This window comes from Podarcis erhardii (genome assembly GCF_964252035.2).
Source record: "Podarcis erhardii genome assembly, chromosome: 4".
In the NCBI taxonomy this organism is placed as follows: domain Eukaryota; kingdom Metazoa; phylum Chordata; class Lepidosauria; order Squamata; family Lacertidae; genus Podarcis; species Podarcis erhardii.
Window position 1 is genome coordinate 76636342 of NC_138508.1, and position 22118 is coordinate 76658459.

The 22118-nt window shown below is 40.8% G+C and overlaps 1 protein-coding gene and 1 long non-coding RNA gene across 8 annotated transcripts in view; one reads left to right on the plus strand and one right to left on the minus strand.

Annotated features, from left to right (window-relative positions):
* The window catches only part of AFF3 (ALF transcription elongation factor 3), a 237265-nt gene that overhangs the window by 76662 nt on the left and 138485 nt on the right, over window positions 1-22118 (minus strand). For all 7 annotated transcript variants that reach the window (XM_081857861.1, XM_081857860.1, XM_081857859.1 and 4 more), the window contains one exon: window positions 17228-17279. In XM_081857861.1, coding sequence (XP_081713987.1) covers window positions 17228-17279 — 52 coding nt within the window. The remainder of the gene's footprint in view (window positions 1-17227; window positions 17280-22118) is intronic.
* Window positions 4694-22118, plus strand: part of LOC309339711 — a 104946-nt gene continuing 87521 nt past the window's right edge. The window contains exon 1 of the long non-coding RNA XR_014155542.1: window positions 4694-4779. This is a non-coding gene — a long non-coding RNA (uncharacterized lncRNA). The remainder of the gene's footprint in view (window positions 4780-22118) is intronic.

Consider the following 22118-nt stretch of genomic DNA (forward strand, 5'->3'; position numbering starts at 1 on the left):
CTGTTGAACTTGGGTCCCGCTGAATTCAATAGGTTAGGTCAGCATGGTGATTTACACCTGATTTATTTCAATGGGAACTGAACACAGATTAGTTAGTCTGGATCCAACCCCATAGTGCATCTCATAGCAAAATAAGAGACAGAACCATTCCTATTCCAAAAAGTCTATAGCATAGGGCAACTTTTCCCAACTTGATGCTCATATTTTATTCCATTGCAGCTCCCATTAGCCCCTGCCAGCATGGCAAATGGTTGTGGATGCTGGTAGCTGTAATAGAAAGCATCTGGAGGGCATCAGGTTGGAGAACGCTGGTGTAGAATTATTGGGGGAGGGAGTTAAAACAGGAAATGAGAGGGGAAAGGCACAATATGTTTGCTGGAATAAGTTGTAGAGTTTATGAACAGGGCAAAAGAGAAGTCAAGAGAAATTTTGTAGGCCTTTGAGAAATTTGGCACAGCTTAGGGGGACAGCTTTTGATATTAGATGTGGCTGGCTGAATAATGTGGGACATCCTCAGAGATTATAACGTAGGAAAACTGCTCAGAGGCTTTTTGTCAATTAAGCAGTATATAAATCTTGTCAAACAAATCAGAAGAACAAAGGTCCCAGGCAAAGATGAATTGAAAAAGATAACAGCCGAAAAATAGTGTGAGGCATATCTGTTGAGATTCTTGAGACCAGGAACAAGGTGTTTGTGCTGAATGAAAGGGATGAGGAGAGTCTGTGGGATAATCTTAAAAGAAGCATGATGCAATCAAAATATAATGGTTTTAGCAGCTGTGTTTGAAGAGAGATCAGACAAAAGAGGATGGGGGATGAGAGAGAGAGATGTAGAAGTCTGGGCAGGAGATGATCTGAGCATAAATCAGGGGCTTTGCTGTTGGAATGATGAAAAAGAGCAGGTTCTGTGGTACCTTTAAGAAAGGGATTTGCTTTTTCTCTGGAAAACACCATGGATATTATATACATTAAAAATAGTATTTCAGATTAAGACCTAAAGCTCAAGTTTTATTCAGTTTGTGTTAGGGCCAAAAAGTCTGATTAATTTGAAGGATCAATTCATTAATTCGTCAGATTTAAAACTGTGGCTCTTTAATCAGATCTTAATTGAACCCCTCCCCTATGAAAGGGTTTAAGCACTGAGGTCATTGTGAACATCCTGTTAAAGATTCTTGATTCAAGCAAATTCATTTAGAGGGTTTTCTAAACAACCAATTAATTCTGTATGATACATTTCAGAGGTAATGTTATAGTTGCTGCATCAAGAGACTGCAATAAACAAGCTAATTAGCTGACATTTAAAACAAGATATTGATTCTGTGAAATTCTTATGTTTAATTGGTTGTGTGCTGTACTTCAGCCTAATTAGTTATAAAAGAAAGTAAAAAACTCACTAGTTTTGAGTTTTATGTGTGCTATTTTTTCTGCTGTAAATAAGTGGTTCTTTGAAAAACATGAGTGATTATACATTATGCAATCAGTAAAAGTTAACAGCTGAAAAATATCCATATGATGCATTTATTCTACATTATTAGTTGACAAAACAGAGAAAACTTTGTTACAAGAAAACCAATTTCCTACTATGTGATTTCATACAACAAATAGCAGCCTTTCAGTGAGATTTTCCCTGGAACTGAGGTTCATAGTAAAAGGTCATCTTACCTCCCTATGTGCCATGGTCTTGAACCTGATTTATAGTTAACATCACATGTAATGTCAGGATCTTTAACTTCAGATCAGAGAAACCTGCTGTTTAGGGGAGCCAACAGAGGCTTGGCTTGCCCTCTGCAACTCTTGGTTCTTTCCCCTGAGCAACTCATCACTAAAGTGAAGGGACTCTGGTGCTTTGCCTCGCCTGTCCTGGACTGCCACCTTTTGGAAACTGACCACCTGTTTGCACAAGCGCATACCTGAGTCTTTACTCATGGCTCTGGACTTGGCTACAAACTCAAGAAGCAGAGAAAGTGTTTTGGGCTTGGTCACCCACAAGGGTGGAAGAATCTGCCAATTTTGGTTTTCTCAGCTTCCAATCTTAAAGCCAGTTTTCCACATTTCTGCAGCAATCTTTTGTTTCTTATTTATAATCCTTATGAAAATTCTTCAGCATTTTGGTGTGATTTTCTCCTAATTATACACATCTATATGCAACTGACTTGTGTACACATTTTTTTGCAAGCAATTTCCCCTAATGCAATGCATTTTTCTATCTTGTTTTATTGTTATTTTTATGCACACTTTCCCCTAATACAGTACATACGTTTTTGTGAACACTGGTTGGAAAACTGCAAAACAAAATTCAGGTAAGTGCGAATAGACTTCATCACCCAACACACAGCAAAACAATTAAGTAGCTCACACAAACTTAAAAGTTTTCCAGTGAAAATGTATTGACCTTAGATGTTAAAAATACCACATTTGTAATGCCTACCATGTGCATTATGGATATTCTGCTCTCTACCTCAGGAATCTACCTCCTTGGAATTCTGCTCCAACTTGGCACATTAATTCTTTCTCCTTGCTTATAATGTTTCCATTGCATTCATGTGGGACACAGCTTTGAGTGATGTCATGTGTTCTGATCACCTACCAGGGCATTCACTTTTCTATAGTTCTACTTGGCCACAGTGCTGTAAAATAAAACTTGTACGTATATCTTTGCACTTCAGAGAATTGAGTATGTGGTCTGTTGGTCAAACCTTTGCCTTCTGAGTGTCTGTCACCCCCTTCTTTTGAAATGATATTTATGCAAACTGTGCACTTCTTCTATTTACATCTTGACCCAGCAGTATTTACACACAGTCTGTCAGCCCTGAATTGATTGATTGATTGATTGATTGATTGATTGATTGATTGAATTTATATACCACCTGGAAGTCTCAGGGCGGTTCACAGAACAAAATCAGAATGTGGATATGTGTTCAAATGTAAGCTCTTATCCCACAGGAAGCTCATTTTCTAGATTGGGGCAATTGAATAATTGACTCATTCTTTTTCTTTCCTTTTTTTCTAGAATAATGTAAGCACATGTTCCACACACTGAATGATGGTTGGAAGGCAACTCACCCTTTCAAAAATAAAATATGTAAAGCTGTGTGTCAAATGAGGATGAATAAGTAGAGTTTGAACAATGGGAAGGTGGAGGAGGCTGGAAGTTCCTGTGTCTGGAAGACTTGCCAAGCTGCCTGTTCTGGATGGCATTGAACTCTCTCTGAAAGAGCAAGTTCATAGCTCAGGGGTGCTCCCAGACTCATCTTTATCGTTGGAGGCTCAGGTAGACTTAGTGGCTGGAGTGTCTTTTGGCTGGTATATTATCAACTATGGCCGTTCTTGGAAAGGGCTAACCTAACCACAGTGATTCATGCACTGCTAATCTCAAGACTTATTATTGCATTGTGTTCTATGTGGTGCTATCCTTGGACCTGGTCCAACATCTGGTCCAGGAAACCTCAAGGATTTCCTGATTCCTTATACCCCTGCCTGATCACTAAGGTCTTTCTGAGTGTCACTGTCAGCAGTCCCTCATGGCTCAGTTCATAGTTCATATGCAGCAGGAGCCATGTGTTCAGTATTGAGGACCCAATTCTTCTGGCTGAGAGTAGACAAGCCCACTCCCTGTTAAAGTTCCAGCGCTTGATGAAGCCTTTTAAAAATTTCAGCAGGCATTTTAAGTCATCCCCCCCCCCCCCCGATTCTATGGTTAATTTTATCTGATTTCACACATCTTTTGCAACCTCATTGTACACCACTTACAAACCACGGTGTAAAGTATTTAAATAAAGTACATTGTTTAAATGAAATAGAAAAACTTGGGTGAAAGTCCACTGGGCATTCCATGTAGAAGAAGCATATAATTAAAAAATATGTTTTAAAAAGGAATGTCATAATAAAACATGGAATGGAAGGCGAGGCTTTAAGCAATTAGCAGTAGACATGCCATACTGAGCAACAGCAAAATGTTGGAAATCAAATACTACTAGACTCATAGCTTATTATTCATTGAAGCACCTTTTTAAAAAGAAGGCATTCCACAACTTCATCATAGAAATTTAGAGTTGAAAGGAACCCTGTCCCATATGGGGACAGAACCTGCAACCTTGGCGTTATGCACCAATAACTTGGAATAGTTGAAAAAACAATTTACCAAACATCATGTCCTATACAACAGACTTCATATGTAGTAACATATCCTGCCAAACACAATTTCTGAAACTAAAAGCAATGCCTTGACCAGAAATAGGTTTTCCCACATCTTGAATCAATAACTTTAGTTTTTAAAATTCTTCCTAGAGGAATTTAATAGCACAAATCCTATGCATGTTTATATGCAAACAAATTCCATTGGGTCCATTGGTACTCATACTTCTAATTACTATACTACTCAGTTCTCAATTTATGAAATATAAGGTATACCTGACTGGCATCCAAATTGGAAAATGTAATGTCTGAAGTAGAAAGAGAGCCCCTGATTTGTTAAAGCCATCAACATCATCATAAGAAACTCCTTTGGGGCATTTTATGTGTTTGCTGCAAAAGACATAGGCTTGTATAACAATTCCTGATTGGCTAGAATTGTCCATGTGACCAAATAGGAAGCACGTCCTTCACTCAAAATGGGTTTCCCTGCCTTTACTGACATCACAAAAGCTGGCCAGTTTCATAACATTAGAGCATCCTATATATGATCCCTGATAGGCTGAGATCTGTGAGGAAGGAAGGGGAAGTAAATGGATAAGGAAAGAAACAGTGACTGTAAAAGACTGGCAAACAGCTCCAGAACAGGTAAGATTAAAAGACTGGATGGAATCAGCATCCTAAAACTGCTGCTTTTAATTGTACTGTGAAAACATATGGCTTAGCCCTGGCCTGAAGTGACTCCAGGTGGATTCTCATTGTTATATTTTCCCACAGCAACCATTTCTCCAGCTACTTTATAGCAGAGATAAATGTGGTACTTTGCTTTGCAATTGGATATGCAATATTCAATGTGCTTGAGAAAGTATCTCTGCCGTTTCAGTGAATGGGGTAACTCCATGGTATTCTGGTATTCAGCATGTGCTGGAAGAATGAGGGAAAGAATGAACATCTCTTCCTCTAGTTAGAGCATATGCAAAGATTTTTAACTGTATATTTCCTCAAGTATCACTTCTAGGTTTAATATATGTGGGTAATGAATAGCTGAAAGCTCCATTCTGCATGGGAGTGGAATGTAGGGCTTTGTCTCACCAGAGTGGTACATGCTCTGGTTATCTCCTGCTTGAACTATTGCAATGCACTCTATGTGAAGCTACCTTTGAAGGTGACTTGGAAACTACAACTAATCCAGAATGCAGCAGCTAGACTGGTGACTGTGAGCAGCAGCCAGGACCATATAACACCTGTCCTAAAGGATCTGCATTGGCTCCCAGTACAATTATGAACACAGTTTAAAGTGTTGATGCTGACTTTTAAAGCCCTGAATGGCCTTGGCCCTGTATACCTGAAGGAGCATCTCCACCTCCATTGTCCAGACTGGACACTGAGGTCCAGATCCAAGGGCCTTCTGGCGGTTCCCTCACTGCAAGAAGTGAAGTTACAGGGAACCAGGCAGAGGGTCTTCTTGGTAGTGGTGCCCTCCCTGTGGAACACCCTCCCATCAGATGTCAAGGAAATAAACAACGATTTGACTTTTAGAAGACATCTGAAGGCAGCCCTGTACAGGGAAGCTTTTAATGGTAGATGTTTTATTGTGTTTTTAATATTTTATTGAGAGTCACACAGAGTGGCTGGTGCAACCCAGTCAGATGGACAGCATATAAATAAAATAATAGTAGTAGTAATAAAAATAAGCAGCAGCAGCAGCAGCAGTAGTAGTAGTAGTGTCTTATGATGAACACCACCTCTCTATCCTAAGAAATGACCTGGTGGAGTAATACTAAAACCTGCAGCCTAAATTTTATCTGTTGAAATATTTAATTAATAACAACATTTATTTACTGATATGTGCCCATGTTTAGAACGAGGTTTCCTGTGTCTAAAGCTGACGTTCTTTTCCATGAACCTTATATGACTAGAAAGAGTACAAAGGTATTTTGTTCATAGTTGCATATTATACAGATCCTGCATAACTGTAAAAAAGCAACACCAAGCTATTCTGAGCCCTTAATTTATCTCAGAACCCATATTTAGTGGATATACAATTTAATTTATGATGCAATGAATCCTGACAAAAAGAATCAGTGACAAAAGTTTCATCAATCACTTGGCAAGAGATTGCTCAGCAGTTGTATTCAGTCCTATAATATTTTGCTTCCCACTTGCTTTGCTATCGTCGACTGAATATAACTCATAGCACCTGAATCATAAAGAAAAGAATTCCTGTCTGGAAACTGCATAAAAAAAGAACAACAATAATAACATCTGGAAAAGTCTATTGGTATCCTTTTTTAAAACAGTAAAATTATTAAGTACAGTTTTAAAAAGGATACCAAGAGAATCCACCATTCGTTTATGAAAATATTTGCTCTTACTACTGGAATATATTATGCAGTTTGTGCTTAGTTTGTAACACACCTTTTAAAAAACATATGCAGGGGAAAAAATCTTCAGTCAATTTCTAGTCTGATTAATTTGTTCACTTTGAGACACTAATTGAGTTTCAAAACTCTGCAGAAAAAGAAACACATTCAAAATGTGGGCATGGTCTGGCTAGAGTTAACTCCTATTAAGCCCCACTAGTTTCAATGGGAGAATTGAACAAGAGTTTAGAAATCATAAACTGAACTGCATGCATGCATAATATACCAAACCAAAATAAATACTTAGAGCCAAGGCTCATGTTTAATACAGGATCTACAATTTGTAACAATAATTTGGAAACACTCTTACCCTGAAGAACGGAGACTCCAGTTATGGCTTATAAAATCAAAGGCTACTATATTTGCTTGCAACAACATCCTAACCGATGCAAGTGGTTATATGTACCACAATTAAAAATAAATAGCTTCAGTCAAATCCAAGACCAGATCTTGATGCAATGTAATGTAGTAGTTTGCCTTGTTAGATATAAAAATTAGTCTGTTAAAATGCATTAACTTAAGTGAAAAATACTTAAAATTCAAAATTATTAGCTGATCATAACGGAATAACATGATTATATAGTGGTTAAAATTTCTATTTCTATTTCCTTGCTTTTTGTAAATTTAAAGAAATAGACTAATATAAAAATTGATGAGCATATAAAATACACATTCTGTACAATGAAGTTTATTTAGATCCCATGGACTGACTCTCAAAAACCAATTTAAAAGTAAAGTTGGAGAAGCTGTCACTGAAAATCTTTGCAGTTAAAAAGCAAAAAAAGCAAATGATAATGTTATAAAATCTCTCCTGCCTGGATGAGCTTCAGTGTTCAAATGTTAATAGGATCTGCATTAAACACACACACAACCAAAACCCTGGATCATATTCAACGTAAAAAGTCTGTGAAACAGACTTTTTCCATATTATGACCTCAGTCCTAAGTTTGCCCGCCCCTGCAAAGTGCTAGTTACAGTATTTGAATTGGACAAATGCCAGAATTCATTCTCTTGTTATTTTGCCTTCTGTCCAACACATTTCTATCCTTCTTAAAACTATTAATTCTCTATTGACTCAAATTACAGAATTTCTTAACCAACATTAGCTGAGAATGGAGAGGTAAAACCAAAAAGGATTTTGAAAAGTTTACAGTTACAGACAAATTGTTTAAACTAACATAACTTTAAATCTATTTGGAGATGCAAGAAGGAAGGAGCAATTTTAATTTGTAAATTTGGATTACAAATCACACCTGCAACTTTTCAGCAATTTTCTGTTTTATTGGAATGATGTGTTAAATAACCCAAACATATTGTGGTAAGACTAAAGTATGTCGTCTCATAGATTCCCAGTTGTACGAAAATGGGAGTACTTTGATTTGCACCTCAAATGTTTGGTGCCCTAGAATATTAAAACCAAAATTAGCTTTAAGAATGTTGTGCCTTCCACAGTTCACTATCAGTATCAGAACCAGGCTGGGAAACTTAGAACAGCATACTACAGAGGGGTGGGTGGTTGGGTTAAGGCTATCACAAGTTTTGTTCCCTATGTGCTCCTTTTACTGTTTAACTTCCACCCCCTACTTTGCAGTCAATGTCATGAGAACAAACCACCCCCTTCTCAGTCATGTTATCACCAATCCCTACTGAACAGCTAGGCTCAGGCAGTTTGCTGCCGTTGCTGACAACTGTTCATTGCTGTCTCCGTGTCTCTCGTGGCATGCTACTGAGGAGCAGCCTGGCAGGCCTATTCCCACCAATAATGATGTTGCTTCCAGTGTATACACTAAGCACTCATGAGGACCGTTCATTATGTAGGCTCTCCAAGAGTTCTGTTTGGAGCCACCACCATGGATGGGCAGGCAGTCTGCCAGTTGGCAACTGGTAGGGAGCAAAAGCCAGCAGAAGTCAAGGCCAGAACGTCCACACCCAAAACACGAAGCTGAGCCTAATTGCTGGAGTGTCTTTCCTTTCGTACTCTGCACTCGAAAGGATGGTTTCTAGTAGGGGAGATCCAGACCCTGCGTCCAGGAATCTCTGGATTGCTAGGCACTTGCTGCATGTGCCACTGTGCTTGATACTGGCAAGGGTGTCATGGTGTCCTTGCATCTGCCAGGTTGTGTTATGTGTAGGGCTGGGTTTTGACATGCAGGTATGTTCCCATTATTATGCGTGGGTTTATGTCTTCCACGGCTTGCGCTATGTATGTGCATTGCCACCATACCACTCCATGATCAGCGGAAGCCAACTATTTTGCCATGGTTGCTGAAGGAGTGACCGTGGGAGCTGCTACTGTTTTCCTCTTGACTTTGCTGCAAAGAGCAAATAGGATCCCGACTAAACTGCGTTAACATTCCACCGGCATGAACTACTAGGATTGCCAAAACTACTAGGATTGCCCTATCTGACAAGTTGCCACCTCTCAGCCTTAGCTTTTTCCATGTGTAACGTGGATGTAGCAACAGCGATAACCAAGAGTATCAACATCCTTCAAAGGGACCACTGATATAAGGTATGCAGAACACTTTTGAGTTCTATGGGGCAGAGGGGAGAAACATTCTGGAAATACTAAACATTATTATGATTATCATTCAGTAGACAGAGAAGGGCATCAAAGCGTATTACAAATGATTGATAAGGTACAGGAAAGGAGTGGAAATTAAAAGAACCCAAATACCCTCTGCCTATGAAACATCCACTGCCTTTTGTTGAAATTTCAGTACAGAATTTACATTTTCTCTGTTCCCAACATCAGTTCAGAGATAAAAGAGCTGGTTCCAGAAAACCAAATGGATTCTGCCTTCACCTTGCACTCCAACGTACACAGCACCAATTTATAACCCCAGAAAGAAACCCATTTATTTCCTGCGACTTTTTTTTTCATCTCAGAGATAGGTTATTCTTTCTTTACATATTTTAAGTAAGGTTTTGATTAAGATTGCATCCTCTGGAAAAGAAACAGTCATCAAAAGAAAGAAGCAAAGACAGTAAACTATACTGCCTTATCTTTCTCTAGCCTTCTAAAAATTCTGCACAACACTTACATCATCTTATCTTCCTGTCTCATTCTAAATATTTAATTTATAGTATTTCACATTGCCTTCCTGTGTCTGTATCATCCAAGTACAAATCAACAAACCATTTACTGTAATAAACTACTATACTGCAGAGCTGACCTAAGCAAAACATATTCCAAATGGGTTAATCGCCAATACTTTTTTTAAAAAAAAAGTTTCTACTTTTAGCATCCATTGATTTTTATTTTTATTTTTTGTCATATCACAAACACATGCAAAAGTCTGTGGGAAAAGACACCTAGGACCTCTTCTATACTAGATAGAGATATGGCAAACAGTATATTTTGATTCACTCTGATAAATATCTCAGATAGTATTTGTGTAGGGTTGCCATATTTCTAAAAGTTAAAAACTGGAGAGGTTTTTGAGTTTTTTGGGCAAAGTTGTTTTCGGGGTGTGTGTGGAGGTTTTGGCCAAAGTTGTTTCCAAAAGAAATGAAGTTTTCCAGCTATTTTAAAGGAAATTTCCAACATGGGTTTCCCCAGACAATTTCATGATTTTAGGAAATTCCACCCAGACACTATTTTTGACAGGCAAATCCCATATATGTTCATGAAAATCTGGACGTATGGCAGCCCTATTTTGTGTGATTTTTTAATCATTTGAATGTACAGTATATCTAACATCAATATGCTATGCATAGTTAGATTTAACTATTTAGATCTAAAGAAATAGACTTGTCTAAGGATGTGTGTATGCTCTGTAGAGGAAGCTACCAAAGGTGTTTATTTTCCAAGTAAAAAGTAGTTTAATGTGCTGTGCATGTGTGTATGTTTGAGTGGATTTCCAAAAGGGTATTAATAAATGCATGACATTGTCTTTAAAATTCTAGCCATTGAAGTGAGCACAATAATATTTGACAGTAGTTGGTTAGCTTTCCTCAAGTCATGCTCAAAGTAAACAGGTGGAAACAGTACAATGAAGCTAGTACATTTTGTGCCAGATATTTGGTTTAAGGATAAATATCAGACTTTTTCCAGCACAATTTTCAAGACCTCCATCACTCTAAGAAACACTAACTTCATTCATTATAAAGCTGGTACGTTTTTGGTAGACTGTCTAGGTGGGGGGGGGGGGAGAGAAATTCCCACAGGCAGATATTACAAGGAATCATTGATGCAGTATAAAAATGCTAAGAAAAAGAAGCCCAGAGGTTATATTTTTTTTTAAAGAAAAAACCGTACAAATATATTTCCTTTATTGTATGCCATTGGGGTTTTTCTTTAATTATACATATAAAATAGGCTCTGCTCCTCACAACAATTAAGGTGAACAAGGCAGAAATCAAACACATCCATTTGCAGGTTCTCCATACAATCATGGAGCTAATTTTATATGTAAAGAAGAAAGAAAAAAAGTGTTTAGCTGATAAGCGGGCATGCTAGTGACCTTCACTTCCTGTGTGATGCTCAAAGGAGGGACCCATGCATCTACCCTGCAGAGATATATATTTGATCCACCTACATCTGTTACTCTCAAACGTTACGGCTGAGAAGATACATTAATTCCTGCTCCAGTCATTATATGAAAGCAGAACAAGAGCAATTCCTGTGTCTGTTGCTGTCATCTGTTTGCAATGCCTGAAGACAGCCATAACATCTTGTATCTAGCGCAATAGTGGCACCTTCAGAATAATAGCTATTTCCCTTATATCCAATTTTCAAATTGCGTGGTGTCTCTCTCTCCTTGAAACCGCAACACACCTGTGCCACACTGTTTCTGGCACCCTCCTGAGTTTAAAAAAAAAGATGGTGATGCATTTCAAAACAAGGGAATGGCTTGTTGAGGCATGAGTTTTCATTGGACAGAGTCTACTTCATTACATACACCAGGTAGATTGAAAAGTTATATCTATTTAGCATCTTTAAGAAATGCAGCAAAACCTGGCATAAAGTTACAGTGCTACCAGAGGCGGTTTTAGGGTAGCACAACTGATTTGGCTGCACTGGAGGGGGCACCACAACAATGCTGTAGAAAAGAGTGTGAGAGTTGGGCAGAGGGGTGCTGCTGAATTCTGCCATTGCACAGGGCGCCATTGAAATTTGAGAGCCCAAAGTCTGCCACTGGTGTTATCAGGGATGTAAGAAGGCAGTGGTTCCCATTCTGACTTTGTCAAAATTTGCAATGTTTCTGTTCTGCTGCAGTTCAGTTTCTGCCAGATTTTACGTTATATGTCATTATTTATGTAGCCTACATTCATTTCATTGTAAAGGAAACACTGAACTATTGCCAAAAAGTTATGAATTTAAGTACTGTTTGCAGATTATTATTATTTTTTTAAATGACAATCTCCTGAGCCCCACAGTGACAGACAAGGAGGGATAGTCCTTGCAGGATTTGTCAGAAGGAGAGGAACAATGGAAGCAGATTACTGAGTCTCTTGGCAATGGGGTTGTGGATAGTCTGTTAGGAGACATCCCCACCCAGATGTTGCCATTTGTCCCAGTGGAGAAGGAGGAGCTGAGTAAGTCAGTCATTACCCTACCTTAAGACTGAGTATAATAATAATAATAATAATTTATTATTTATACCCCGCCCATCTGACTGAGTTTCCCCAGCCACTCTGGGCGGCTCCCAATCAGTATTAAAAACAATACAGCATTACATATTAAAAACATCCCTGAACAGGGCTGCCTTAAGATGTCTTCTGAACGTCAGGTAATTCTTTATCTCTTTGACATCTGATGGGAGGGCGTTCCACAGGGCGGGCGCCACTACCGAGAAGGCCCTCTGTCTGGTTCCCTGTAGCCTCACTTCTCGCAATGAGGGAACCGCCAGAAGGCCCTCGGCGCTGGATCTCAGTGTCCGGGCTGAACGATGGGGGTGGAGACGCTCCTTCAGGTATACAGGACCGAGGCCGTTTAGGGCTTTAAAGGTCAGCACCAACACTTTGAATCGTGCTCGGAAACGTACTGGGAGCCAATGCAGATCTCTCAGAACCGGTGTTATGTGGTCCCGGCGGCCACTCCCAGTCACCAGTCTAGCTGCCGCATTCTGGATTAATTGCAGTTTCCGGGTCACCTTCAAAGGTAGCCCCACGTAGAGCGCATTGCAGTAGTCCAAGCGTGAGATAACTAGAGCATGCACCACTCTGGCGAGACAGTCCGCGGGGAGGTAGGGTCTTAGCCTGTGTACCAGGTGGAGCTGGTAGACAGCTGCCCTGGACACAGAGTTAATCTGCGCCTCCATGGACAGCTGTGAGTCCAAAATGACTCCCAGGCTGCACACCTGGTCCTTCAGGGGCACCGTTACCCCATTCAGGACCAGGGAATCCTCCACACCTGCCCGCCTCCTGTCCCCCAAAAACAGTACTTCTGTCTTGTCAGGATTCAACCTCAATCTGTTAGCCGCCATCCAACCTCCAACCGCCTCCAGGCACTCACACAGGACCTTCACTGCCTTCACTGGTTCTGATTTAAAGGAGAGGTAGAGCTGGGTGTCATCTGCATACTGATGAACACCCAGTCCAAACCCCCTGATGATCTCTCCCAGCGGCTTCATATAGATATTAAAAAGCATGGGGGAGAGGACAGAACCCTGAGGCACCCCACAAGTGAGAGCCCAGGGGTCTGAACACTCACCCCCCACCACCACCTTCTGGACACGGCCCAGGAGGAAGGAGCGGAACCACTGTATAACAGTGCCCCCAGCTCCCAGCCCCTCTAGACGGTCCAGAAGGATGTTATGGTCGATGGTGTCAAAGGCCGCTGAGAGATCCAGCAGAACTAGGAAACAGCTCTCACCTTTGTCCCTAGCCCGCCGGAGATCATCAACCAGCGCGACCAAGGCAGTTTCAGTCCCATGGTGAGGCCTGAATCCCGATTGGAAGGGATCCAAATGGTCCGTTTCCTCCAGGCGTGCTTGGAGTTGTTCAGCAACCACCCGCTCAATCACCTTGCCCAAGAATGGCAGATTTGAGACTGGGCGATAGTTGGCCAAATTGGCCGGGTCTAAAGATGTTTTTTTAAGAAGCGGTTTAATGACCGCCTCTTTCAGCGGGTCTGGGAAGGCTCCCTCACAGAGGGAAGCATTCACCACCCCGCAGATCCCATCGCCCAGCCCTTCCCGGCTCGCTTTTATCAGCCAGGATGGGCAAGGATCAAAGAGACAGGTGGTCGGTTTCACTCGTCCAAGCAGCCTGTCCACATCCTCGGAGGTAACAGATTGGAATTGATCCCATGTAACAGGACCAGACAGAACTCTAGCACTCTCCCGCCCTGGCCCTGCTCCCACGGTGGAGTCTACCTCCTTCTGAATCTGAGCGATTTTATCTGCAAAAAACTTTGCAAAAGCATTGCAGGAGATCTTGGGGTCCCTACCAGGCCCCGGTGGTACAGGTGGTTCTGATAGATTGCGAACCACCTGAAAAAGTCTCCTGCTGCTGTTTTCTGCAGATGCAATGGAGGCGGTGAAGAAGGCCCTCTTCGCCGTCGCCATTGCCACTTGGTAGGCTCGACGTTGAGCTCTAACCCGTGTCCGGTCTGATTCAGAATGAGTTTTCCGCCACCGGCGCTCTAGCCGTCTCAACGATTGTTTCATCACCCTCAGCTCCGGGGAAAACCACGGGGCTGTCCGGGCTCCATGCAATCGGAGAGGGCGCTTCGGAGCCAGACAGTCAATAGCCCTGGTTAACTCCGCATTCCAGCGGGCCACCAGGGAATCAGCTGAAAGGCCATCAACTTGGGATAAAGCATCCCCTACCACTCTCTGGAAGCCAATTGGATCCATTAAGTGGCGGGGGCGGACCATCCGAATCGGTCCCACCTCCCTGCGGAGGGGAAGGGTTGTGGAGAAGTCCAGTTGCACCAGGAAGTGATCTGACCATGGCACTTCTTTTGTTTCGCTTTTAGTTAATGTCAGATCACCAGCATCCGTAGAGGTAAACACCAAGTCTAAGGCATGTCCGTGGCTATGAGTTGGGCCAGACTTATTCAGGGACAGCCCCATGGAGGCCATGCTTTCCACGAAGTCCCGAGCGGCCCCTTGTAAGGTCGTGTCGGCATGGATGTTAAAATCCCCCAGGACAACCAAGCTATTTGTCCCAGTGGAGAAGGAGGAGCTGAGTAAGTCAGTCATTACCCTACCTTAAGACTGAGGTTGCTGAAGCAACTGGGGGGAACCTGGGTTGCATAGTGAGCTGGCTGAACAAATTCAGGCCCTGCCTCCAAGGATGCACTATTACATGCACTGACAGAAGCAGACCCACCCTACTTCCAGTAGTGGCTGTTGGCATGCCCACTTTCATTGTATGGGCTGAGAACTGCAGAAAGATTGTGCCTGCCGCACCCTTCAAAATGGGAGCAAAGGGGGCATGTTCAAGTGTTGAGACACTGTCTTAGCTTGTTCCTAGCCATGTATCTCAGAGCCCTACTTCTGAACAATTGATTCTGTTACCTGTATCTTGAACTATGTTTCAATTGTGGAATAAAGTCTTCATGAATTATTGAGCCTAGGGTCCAAGTACTGAGTCTGAGAGCCAAGGCAGACAATAACGCGAACAATGGTATTTATTGACTGATTTCCTTTCCTGATCACAGATGAACACACAAACTGCAGTGATTTCCTTTTCTGCTTCATCCCTAAGTGCCTCTGGATGTGTTTTTTTCAGCACAGAAGTCTGGAAAAACTGTGGCCAAAAGAGCCAATTGTCTCAACGTACATTGTAGGACTAGTAGGCACTCCTAGACTCTATTATTATTATCTTGCCTGGAACTTTGTGAGATAAATAGATGCCAGAAGCGATGACATTTAGTTTTCTTTTTTTCTTTTAGTTTTTGGTAATGGAGTAATCCAGATAGGTGGGAGTTGATTTCCTCCCTCCAGAAAGACTTAAATGTAAATGTTCCACTCATGAATGGCTCTCCGCCTGATTCAGGAGGGTAATAAACCTGTCTGTGAGAGTAATGTTCGATGGAAGTAATAAATCCAGTGAAAGGATGGATTAACTGCCATTGTACCTATGAATGTTCAGTTTGTATATGAAGTTTCAGATTTGCAGAAACAAAATCAACTTGTTCCTTTTGAGTTTATAAGGTCACTAAGCAATTACTTTATATACATATGCTTTATAGACTTTTTTTGCAGATAAGAATCCTTCCTATTTTTGTTGTTATTGTTGGGACCGAAGGAACTGTGAACAGATCACTCACTTTGGGAAATGCCACTGGCTCCTATTTGACATTAATAAACCGATAACAAGCTACTTGAAAATTTGACTTAATAGTGAAATTTCAAACCATTTTTTCTAAGTGTGTTTTAGCTCACTAACCTCAGTTCCTTTCCTTAAAGGGCTGTGAATAAAAAAAGGTGAGTGTGCACCATGGAGTAAGAGGTGCCCACCCAGCTGCCTCCATCTCTCTTTCCTTTTTTGGCCTCCTCCTTTTTCTTAACTTCTGCAATTCAGGAGGAGCTGTTATGCTCCATATCAACCAGGGGCATAGGAATGATGCTGTAATAGGCTATGTTGCCATGAATAGGCTATGTTGCCATGAATGGAGGCCCAGTGATTCAGGTGAGAACTTGCCATATAACTGAATCAGAGAGAGCTGCAGTTCATTAGAAACATCTGGGCATGATTTTCAGCTTGTGGGATTCTGAGCCTGCATGGTCTTCTGCCTTGAACTAGTCATAGAATGTGTGGGAAGAATAAAGTGCATCCTATAGGGCGAAAAATACGGTACTCACCCCTCATATTCTGTAACAAAGATTTTGCTACCAGGCTCTGTCAAATTGTTTTTTTTTTTAATATTTGTTTTGAGGAGGTACTTACATGCTTTACTGTTATTAATAACATTCTGCACCCAATCACCCTCATTGTGCCTTTACATGATACAATACTCTCTGAACCAAAGGGTATCAATAACTGACATGATGCACTCTAAAACTCACAGGTCTGTACTGTTACATGAAAAATTGCCTATTCAAACAAGTAAAAAGGTTGAGACTTAACTCTGACCATTTGACCTAAATTAAGTTTACTTATGTAGCCAGGATTTCTTTGATTTCCCCCCAAGCTTGAAATCTCAGTCTGTCTATTTGTTTATTTGGTGTTTTATAGTGGTAGAAACAGTTGAGTATTTTTTAATATTGAAACAAAACGAATAAAAGGAGCTGCTCTCACCTTAGAATGGTGAATACTGATGTATTACAAATACACTTTCTTTTCTTTTTCACTACTTTTGCTAATTCAAAACCATCAGGGAGACCACTGATAAGAAAGTATAAATGGATTTCTTTAATTCAAAGGTGAAGCTGCAGAATGCAGAGTTAAAAAATTGCATCAGTGCATCTAAGGTGAAATGCAACATGATATGTTTTAACTAGTGAGCCAAGCTCCTGATTTCATTCAGGAAGCCTTTCAATTTTTTATGAAATTATACCATCCTTACTCAAAAAGTATACATTCTCTTTGTTATGTATGCTCTTTAGAAATCAAGGGATATTAAAGCTTACTAGACAATTAGCAAAAAATCCATCGCTGAAAGCATATTTTACAGCAGTCCTTAAAAAGTAGAGAGAATCTCAAATGGATACAATTTGTCAAGGAAAATGAAACTATACCCATTATTTCTGGCCACAAATATAAAACTGACTTACGATGTATGTGATGTACTGTTTTCTGGATTCTTTGATTCAACATCACCTTTTCCTTGGAAAAAGAAAAAGAAATTAATATTAATCATCCATAATTGGAGAGGTCAGTACATTATGTTAACAGCTTTTCTGAATACATATAATCACATTTTTAAGGCTACATGTGGCTATAGGGAACACAGTTGAAATTTATTAATGTGATTAGTGATAGCTTTGCCTTTTAGAATCCCTTGAGTTAGATCCAGACCACGCTCAGAAATTAATGGGACTTAGGTTGGTCATGACTAAGTCCCATGCCACATTAAGTGGCAATAGTTAGGAGGCACCTCTGCCTAGCTAGTCTTTTCCTGCCCTATGTGCCTTTAAGAATTAACATACCACTTAGAAGTAAAGCTTCAGATCTAATGTCCCCATTGACTGCTCCTCAATCAACATGTGATACAAAGCCTGACTCATCCACAATGCTCTGATTGGTCAAGAAGGGAGATTCTGTCCTTGGAATAATCCTTTTTTGGGGTAAAATCTTCTCATAAAGACAATGTAGGATACTGTGTTCCCTTGAAGTCTAACCAATTTGTTATAGCATAAGCTTTCATAGACTGGAAACCATCACAAAGCCTTACAACATAATAAATTTGTTGGTGACACGAGACTCTGCTTTGCTTTTGCTGCAGCAGCAAACGAATATGACTATCTCTATGGATAGTTCACAGAAAGGTATGTATAGGTGAAACTCGAAAAATTAGAATATCGTGGAAAAGTTCATTTATTTCAGTAATTCAACTTAAAAGGTGAAACTAATATATGAGATAGGCTCATGACATGCAAAGCGAGATATGTCAAGCCTTTATTTGTTATAATTGTGATGATCATGGCATACAGCTGATGAAAACCCCAAATTAACAATCTCAGAAAATTAGAATATTAAATGAAATCAGCAAAACAAGGACTGCAAATAGAGCAATATTGGACCTCTGAGAAGTAGAAGCATGCACATGTACTCAGTACTTGGTTTGGGCCCCTTTTGCATCAATTACTGCCTCAATGTGGTGTGGCATGGATGCTATCAGCCTGTGACACTGCTGAGGTGTTATGGAAGACCAGGAAACTTCAATAGCAGCCTTCAGCTTTTCTGCATTGCTCGGTCTCATGTCTCTCATCTTTCTCTTGGCAATGCCCCATAGATTCTCTATGGGGTTCAGGTCAGTCGAGTTTGCTGGTCAATTAAGCACAGTAATCCCATGGGCATTGAACCAGGTTTTGGTACTTTTGGCAGTGTGGGCAGGTGCCAAAGTCCTGCTGGAAAATGAAGTCAGCATCCCCATAAAGCTCGTCTGTGGAAGGAAGCATCAAATTCTCCAAAATCTCCTGGTAGACAGCTGTGCTGACCCTGGACTTAATGAAGCACAGTGGACCAACACCAGCTGATGACATGGCTCCCTTTCACCTTTTAAGTTGAATTACTGAAATAAATGAACTTTTCCACGATATTCTAATTTTTTGAGTTTCACCTGTATATGTCAGAAATCACTAATCTAGGGAAGATGCTATCCTCATATATGGAAATTTGGAGAAGTGTAATTTCAAAGGATGGCTGTATTTTGGCCTGCATATTGTTTTGGATGAATTATCAAATGTTTAAATTCAGGCTGAGAATCACTTCTTGGAGTGGAGAAGGAAAAATGCACATATCTCTGTTTCATTTGTAAATTTTTTTTATCAAATATTCTGATGAACCTCAACAAGGGGCAACTAGCATAAAATAGCAAAGCAATATCTTTGTTGTCTTTGTGTATAACTTCTGTTGTTTAGAATATCTATCTTTTTCCTAAAGGAGGAATGTTTATTGCTAAGAGCCCTACTGCATTAATAATTGCAGAATGTACAGAAAGCACTGCAGATAAAAAAGTAATTTCAGGAGAGAGGCAATTATACATTAACTGCTAGAAAAAAGAATAATCTAAATGGGATGCACTCATCAGAGCCCTGTATCTATGTCTATAACATAGACACTATTGCCTCCTTAGAATGCTCAGGTAAGGAGGGGCCTGCTGGAATCTCTCCAAATTTGTAAAATAATTTTGATATTCAATATCAGGGGTAGCTAATGTGGTACCTTCCATATGCTCTTGGGCTACAACTCCCATCATCCCTGATCACTGGCTAGGAATAATGGGAGTTTTAGGGAACTATATTGACTTCTCCAAATTTCTAATTTATCATCTTCAAACACTAGCTGTTGCTTGCAGTGGCCTCATTTGGATGCAGTGCTAAACCATAGTTTAGTGATAAAAAACTAGCATGGCTGGTTCTTGGGTTTGAGTGCTCCCCACTCTTCTTCCAGTGTGGCCACAAGGAACAAGTCAAAAACATTTACTTCCTGATTCAAATTAACCACCATTTGTCATTACGTCTGAACTGGGACAAGCTGGTGCATATTAATGATGGTTAGCTTGGCCAAGCCAACTTCAGAAAATAGTTCATAATCCTAGCTTGTTCAGATAAATTATTGTTAAACTAACTGCAGTTTCCAGTTTGGACATAAAGACAACTGTGGTTAGTTGAAAACAGAAGCAAACATTTTCAGTCTCCGCATACTGTGGCAGGATGTGTGTGTGAGTTATAAAATAATGTGCTGCTATTCAGTAAACAACCAGGGGGAACACTACTATGTGCACCAACAACCCTCTCCTCTTCATGGCAATTTTCTCCATTATTAGTATGTTTCACAATCTGATGCAGGAGATGGTTGTCAGCGCTATGCAAACATTCTGATTTCAAACAAGTTATTCATATAGCAAATTATTCAAGTTATGCTTCCCTTAAGTTGTATTCAGAGCAGTTGGCTCATCTTAATCTCCAGTTTTATCTTTAGTACTTCCTGCTGTCACTGCTTATATGGCTTCTGAAACACACTCTCCTTACCATTTCATTATTTCCTCAGTGCTAGTTCTTCCCAACAGTGTCAAACACTGGCTGGTAATTAACAAGCACCACACTCTACTACATTTTGCCACACCGCTTTTAATCCTCGACCTTTCCCTTAGAAAAGTGCTGCCCTATATTACACCAAAAGCCTTCTAACATCTTCACCTCTGGATAGACCCTTCTTCTCAAAGCTCATCTGTTGGCACAGAGCATTTTTCATCTTCAAACACAGCTTCTGTAATAGTGCTATCTGCTGCATAACAGATCATGAAGCTAACACAATATAGCTTATGAACAGGATGCTTTCAGGTTGGGAACAGGATAGGGCCATGCATCTTTAATATCATTATAGATTTTGGTAGAATTAGCAAAAGTTGGAATTAATGAAGATTTGTTTGAGCTGTGGCCGACACAGAAAATTCCTGGACTTTGCCTATGCTAAGGTGTCAAACCAGCCTAGCAAGGCTGGCTGAGAAACAAAGCCATTAAGAAACAAAGCCATCATTAGGGCAAGAGTTTCTCTGCTGGTGGACAGAGGGGGAAGTTTCCATGTTATGGTAGGTGCAGAAAGGTTTAGGATTTCAGCTTCCATGACATAGGTAAACAGGGAAGCAGGCTGTGCCCACGGGGGGGGGGGGAGTGTCATTTCACATGAGGTTTGGGATTTTCTGGCCAGGGCCTTTGGGAAGCAGGAGAGTGGAGCCAGAACTCCAGGCAGAGGCCATACAGTGTACAACCATCTTGGCTGGTCTTTGACCGCAATAAAGACTGATTGATGGAACCATCTTGGCAGGATGGGATAGAGCCATGGAGATGGCGTGCAGAATGCCTTGGACTTCAATGCTACACTGTTGTGGGGAACAAGTGCTTCTTGAGATGGAATGCTGTATACTCTCTCCAAAGTTGAACCCAGGTGTAAATATGTGTACAACACACTGTATTTCTTAAAAGCACTAGCCTCCGCTGTACCTTGATTTCCCAACAGAAACACAAACCTGGGTGAGTGCCTGCAACCCCTGGAATCTTATGCAGAGATTGGGGTGGTCTGCAACACTATTCAGGGCAACCTTAATACCCATCAGGGATATCAGAGGAAAGAGCTAATAGCGTGTCTCACATAACAGTTTTCTCTTCCCTTACAGTACACAGTACACATTTTTAAACAACATTAAAATGTAACTAAATCACTATTTCTAGGCTGGATTTCTACCTAAGAATTAGGTTGTCAGGAATGAAATAAAGAACCCAATGTGTTTGTTGTCCTTCCTTGGGATGTAGGCATACATAATCTCAAGACAAGTGAGATCCAATTTTGGCGCCCCAATTCAGCAATAGAAACCTGCTTTTGCAACAACACTTCTGGCTTGTCTTTTCATCCCTCTGGTTTGCCTTTTCTATCCCATCAAAGCTTCTCTAGAGAGCTGGGTATCCTCCTAACCAACGTGGGATTGGGATGGGCTTTGAAGAGACTGCCAGGGAGGGAAGAATCTAGGTCTGAAAACCAGACTTAGATCCTAAGGGAAGTTTAGTTCACAGAAGGGAAGTTCTCCATCCCCTCCAACCTGCCACCGACCTCTAGCGACCCCCACCAACTTTGTTCAAAAGGGCCTCCTGAACCTTTGGAGGGGTCGAAGGTGGCTGCAGGTGGGAAACTTCTCTTCCAAAACCTATTGAAGTTAGCTTATCCTAGGATCCAAGCCTATTAGTTAATCACAGAATGCTTCCTAAATTAGTACTTTGTGAGCGGAATCACATCATATGCACATTTAATTTGCACAAATTCACTTATAGGCGCTTGGCTGCAGCTCCTGAACAATTGGCTACCACGATCCCATCCACAACTGAAAGGACCCATTTTGGCTTTTGTGTATCTCTCAGCCTTCCTTTCTCGTTGCCTCCTGCCTCCTTCCGTCTCTTCCTTCCACAGTTGCTAGTTGCTGGTACGCATATGGAGAAGTGGGGGAAG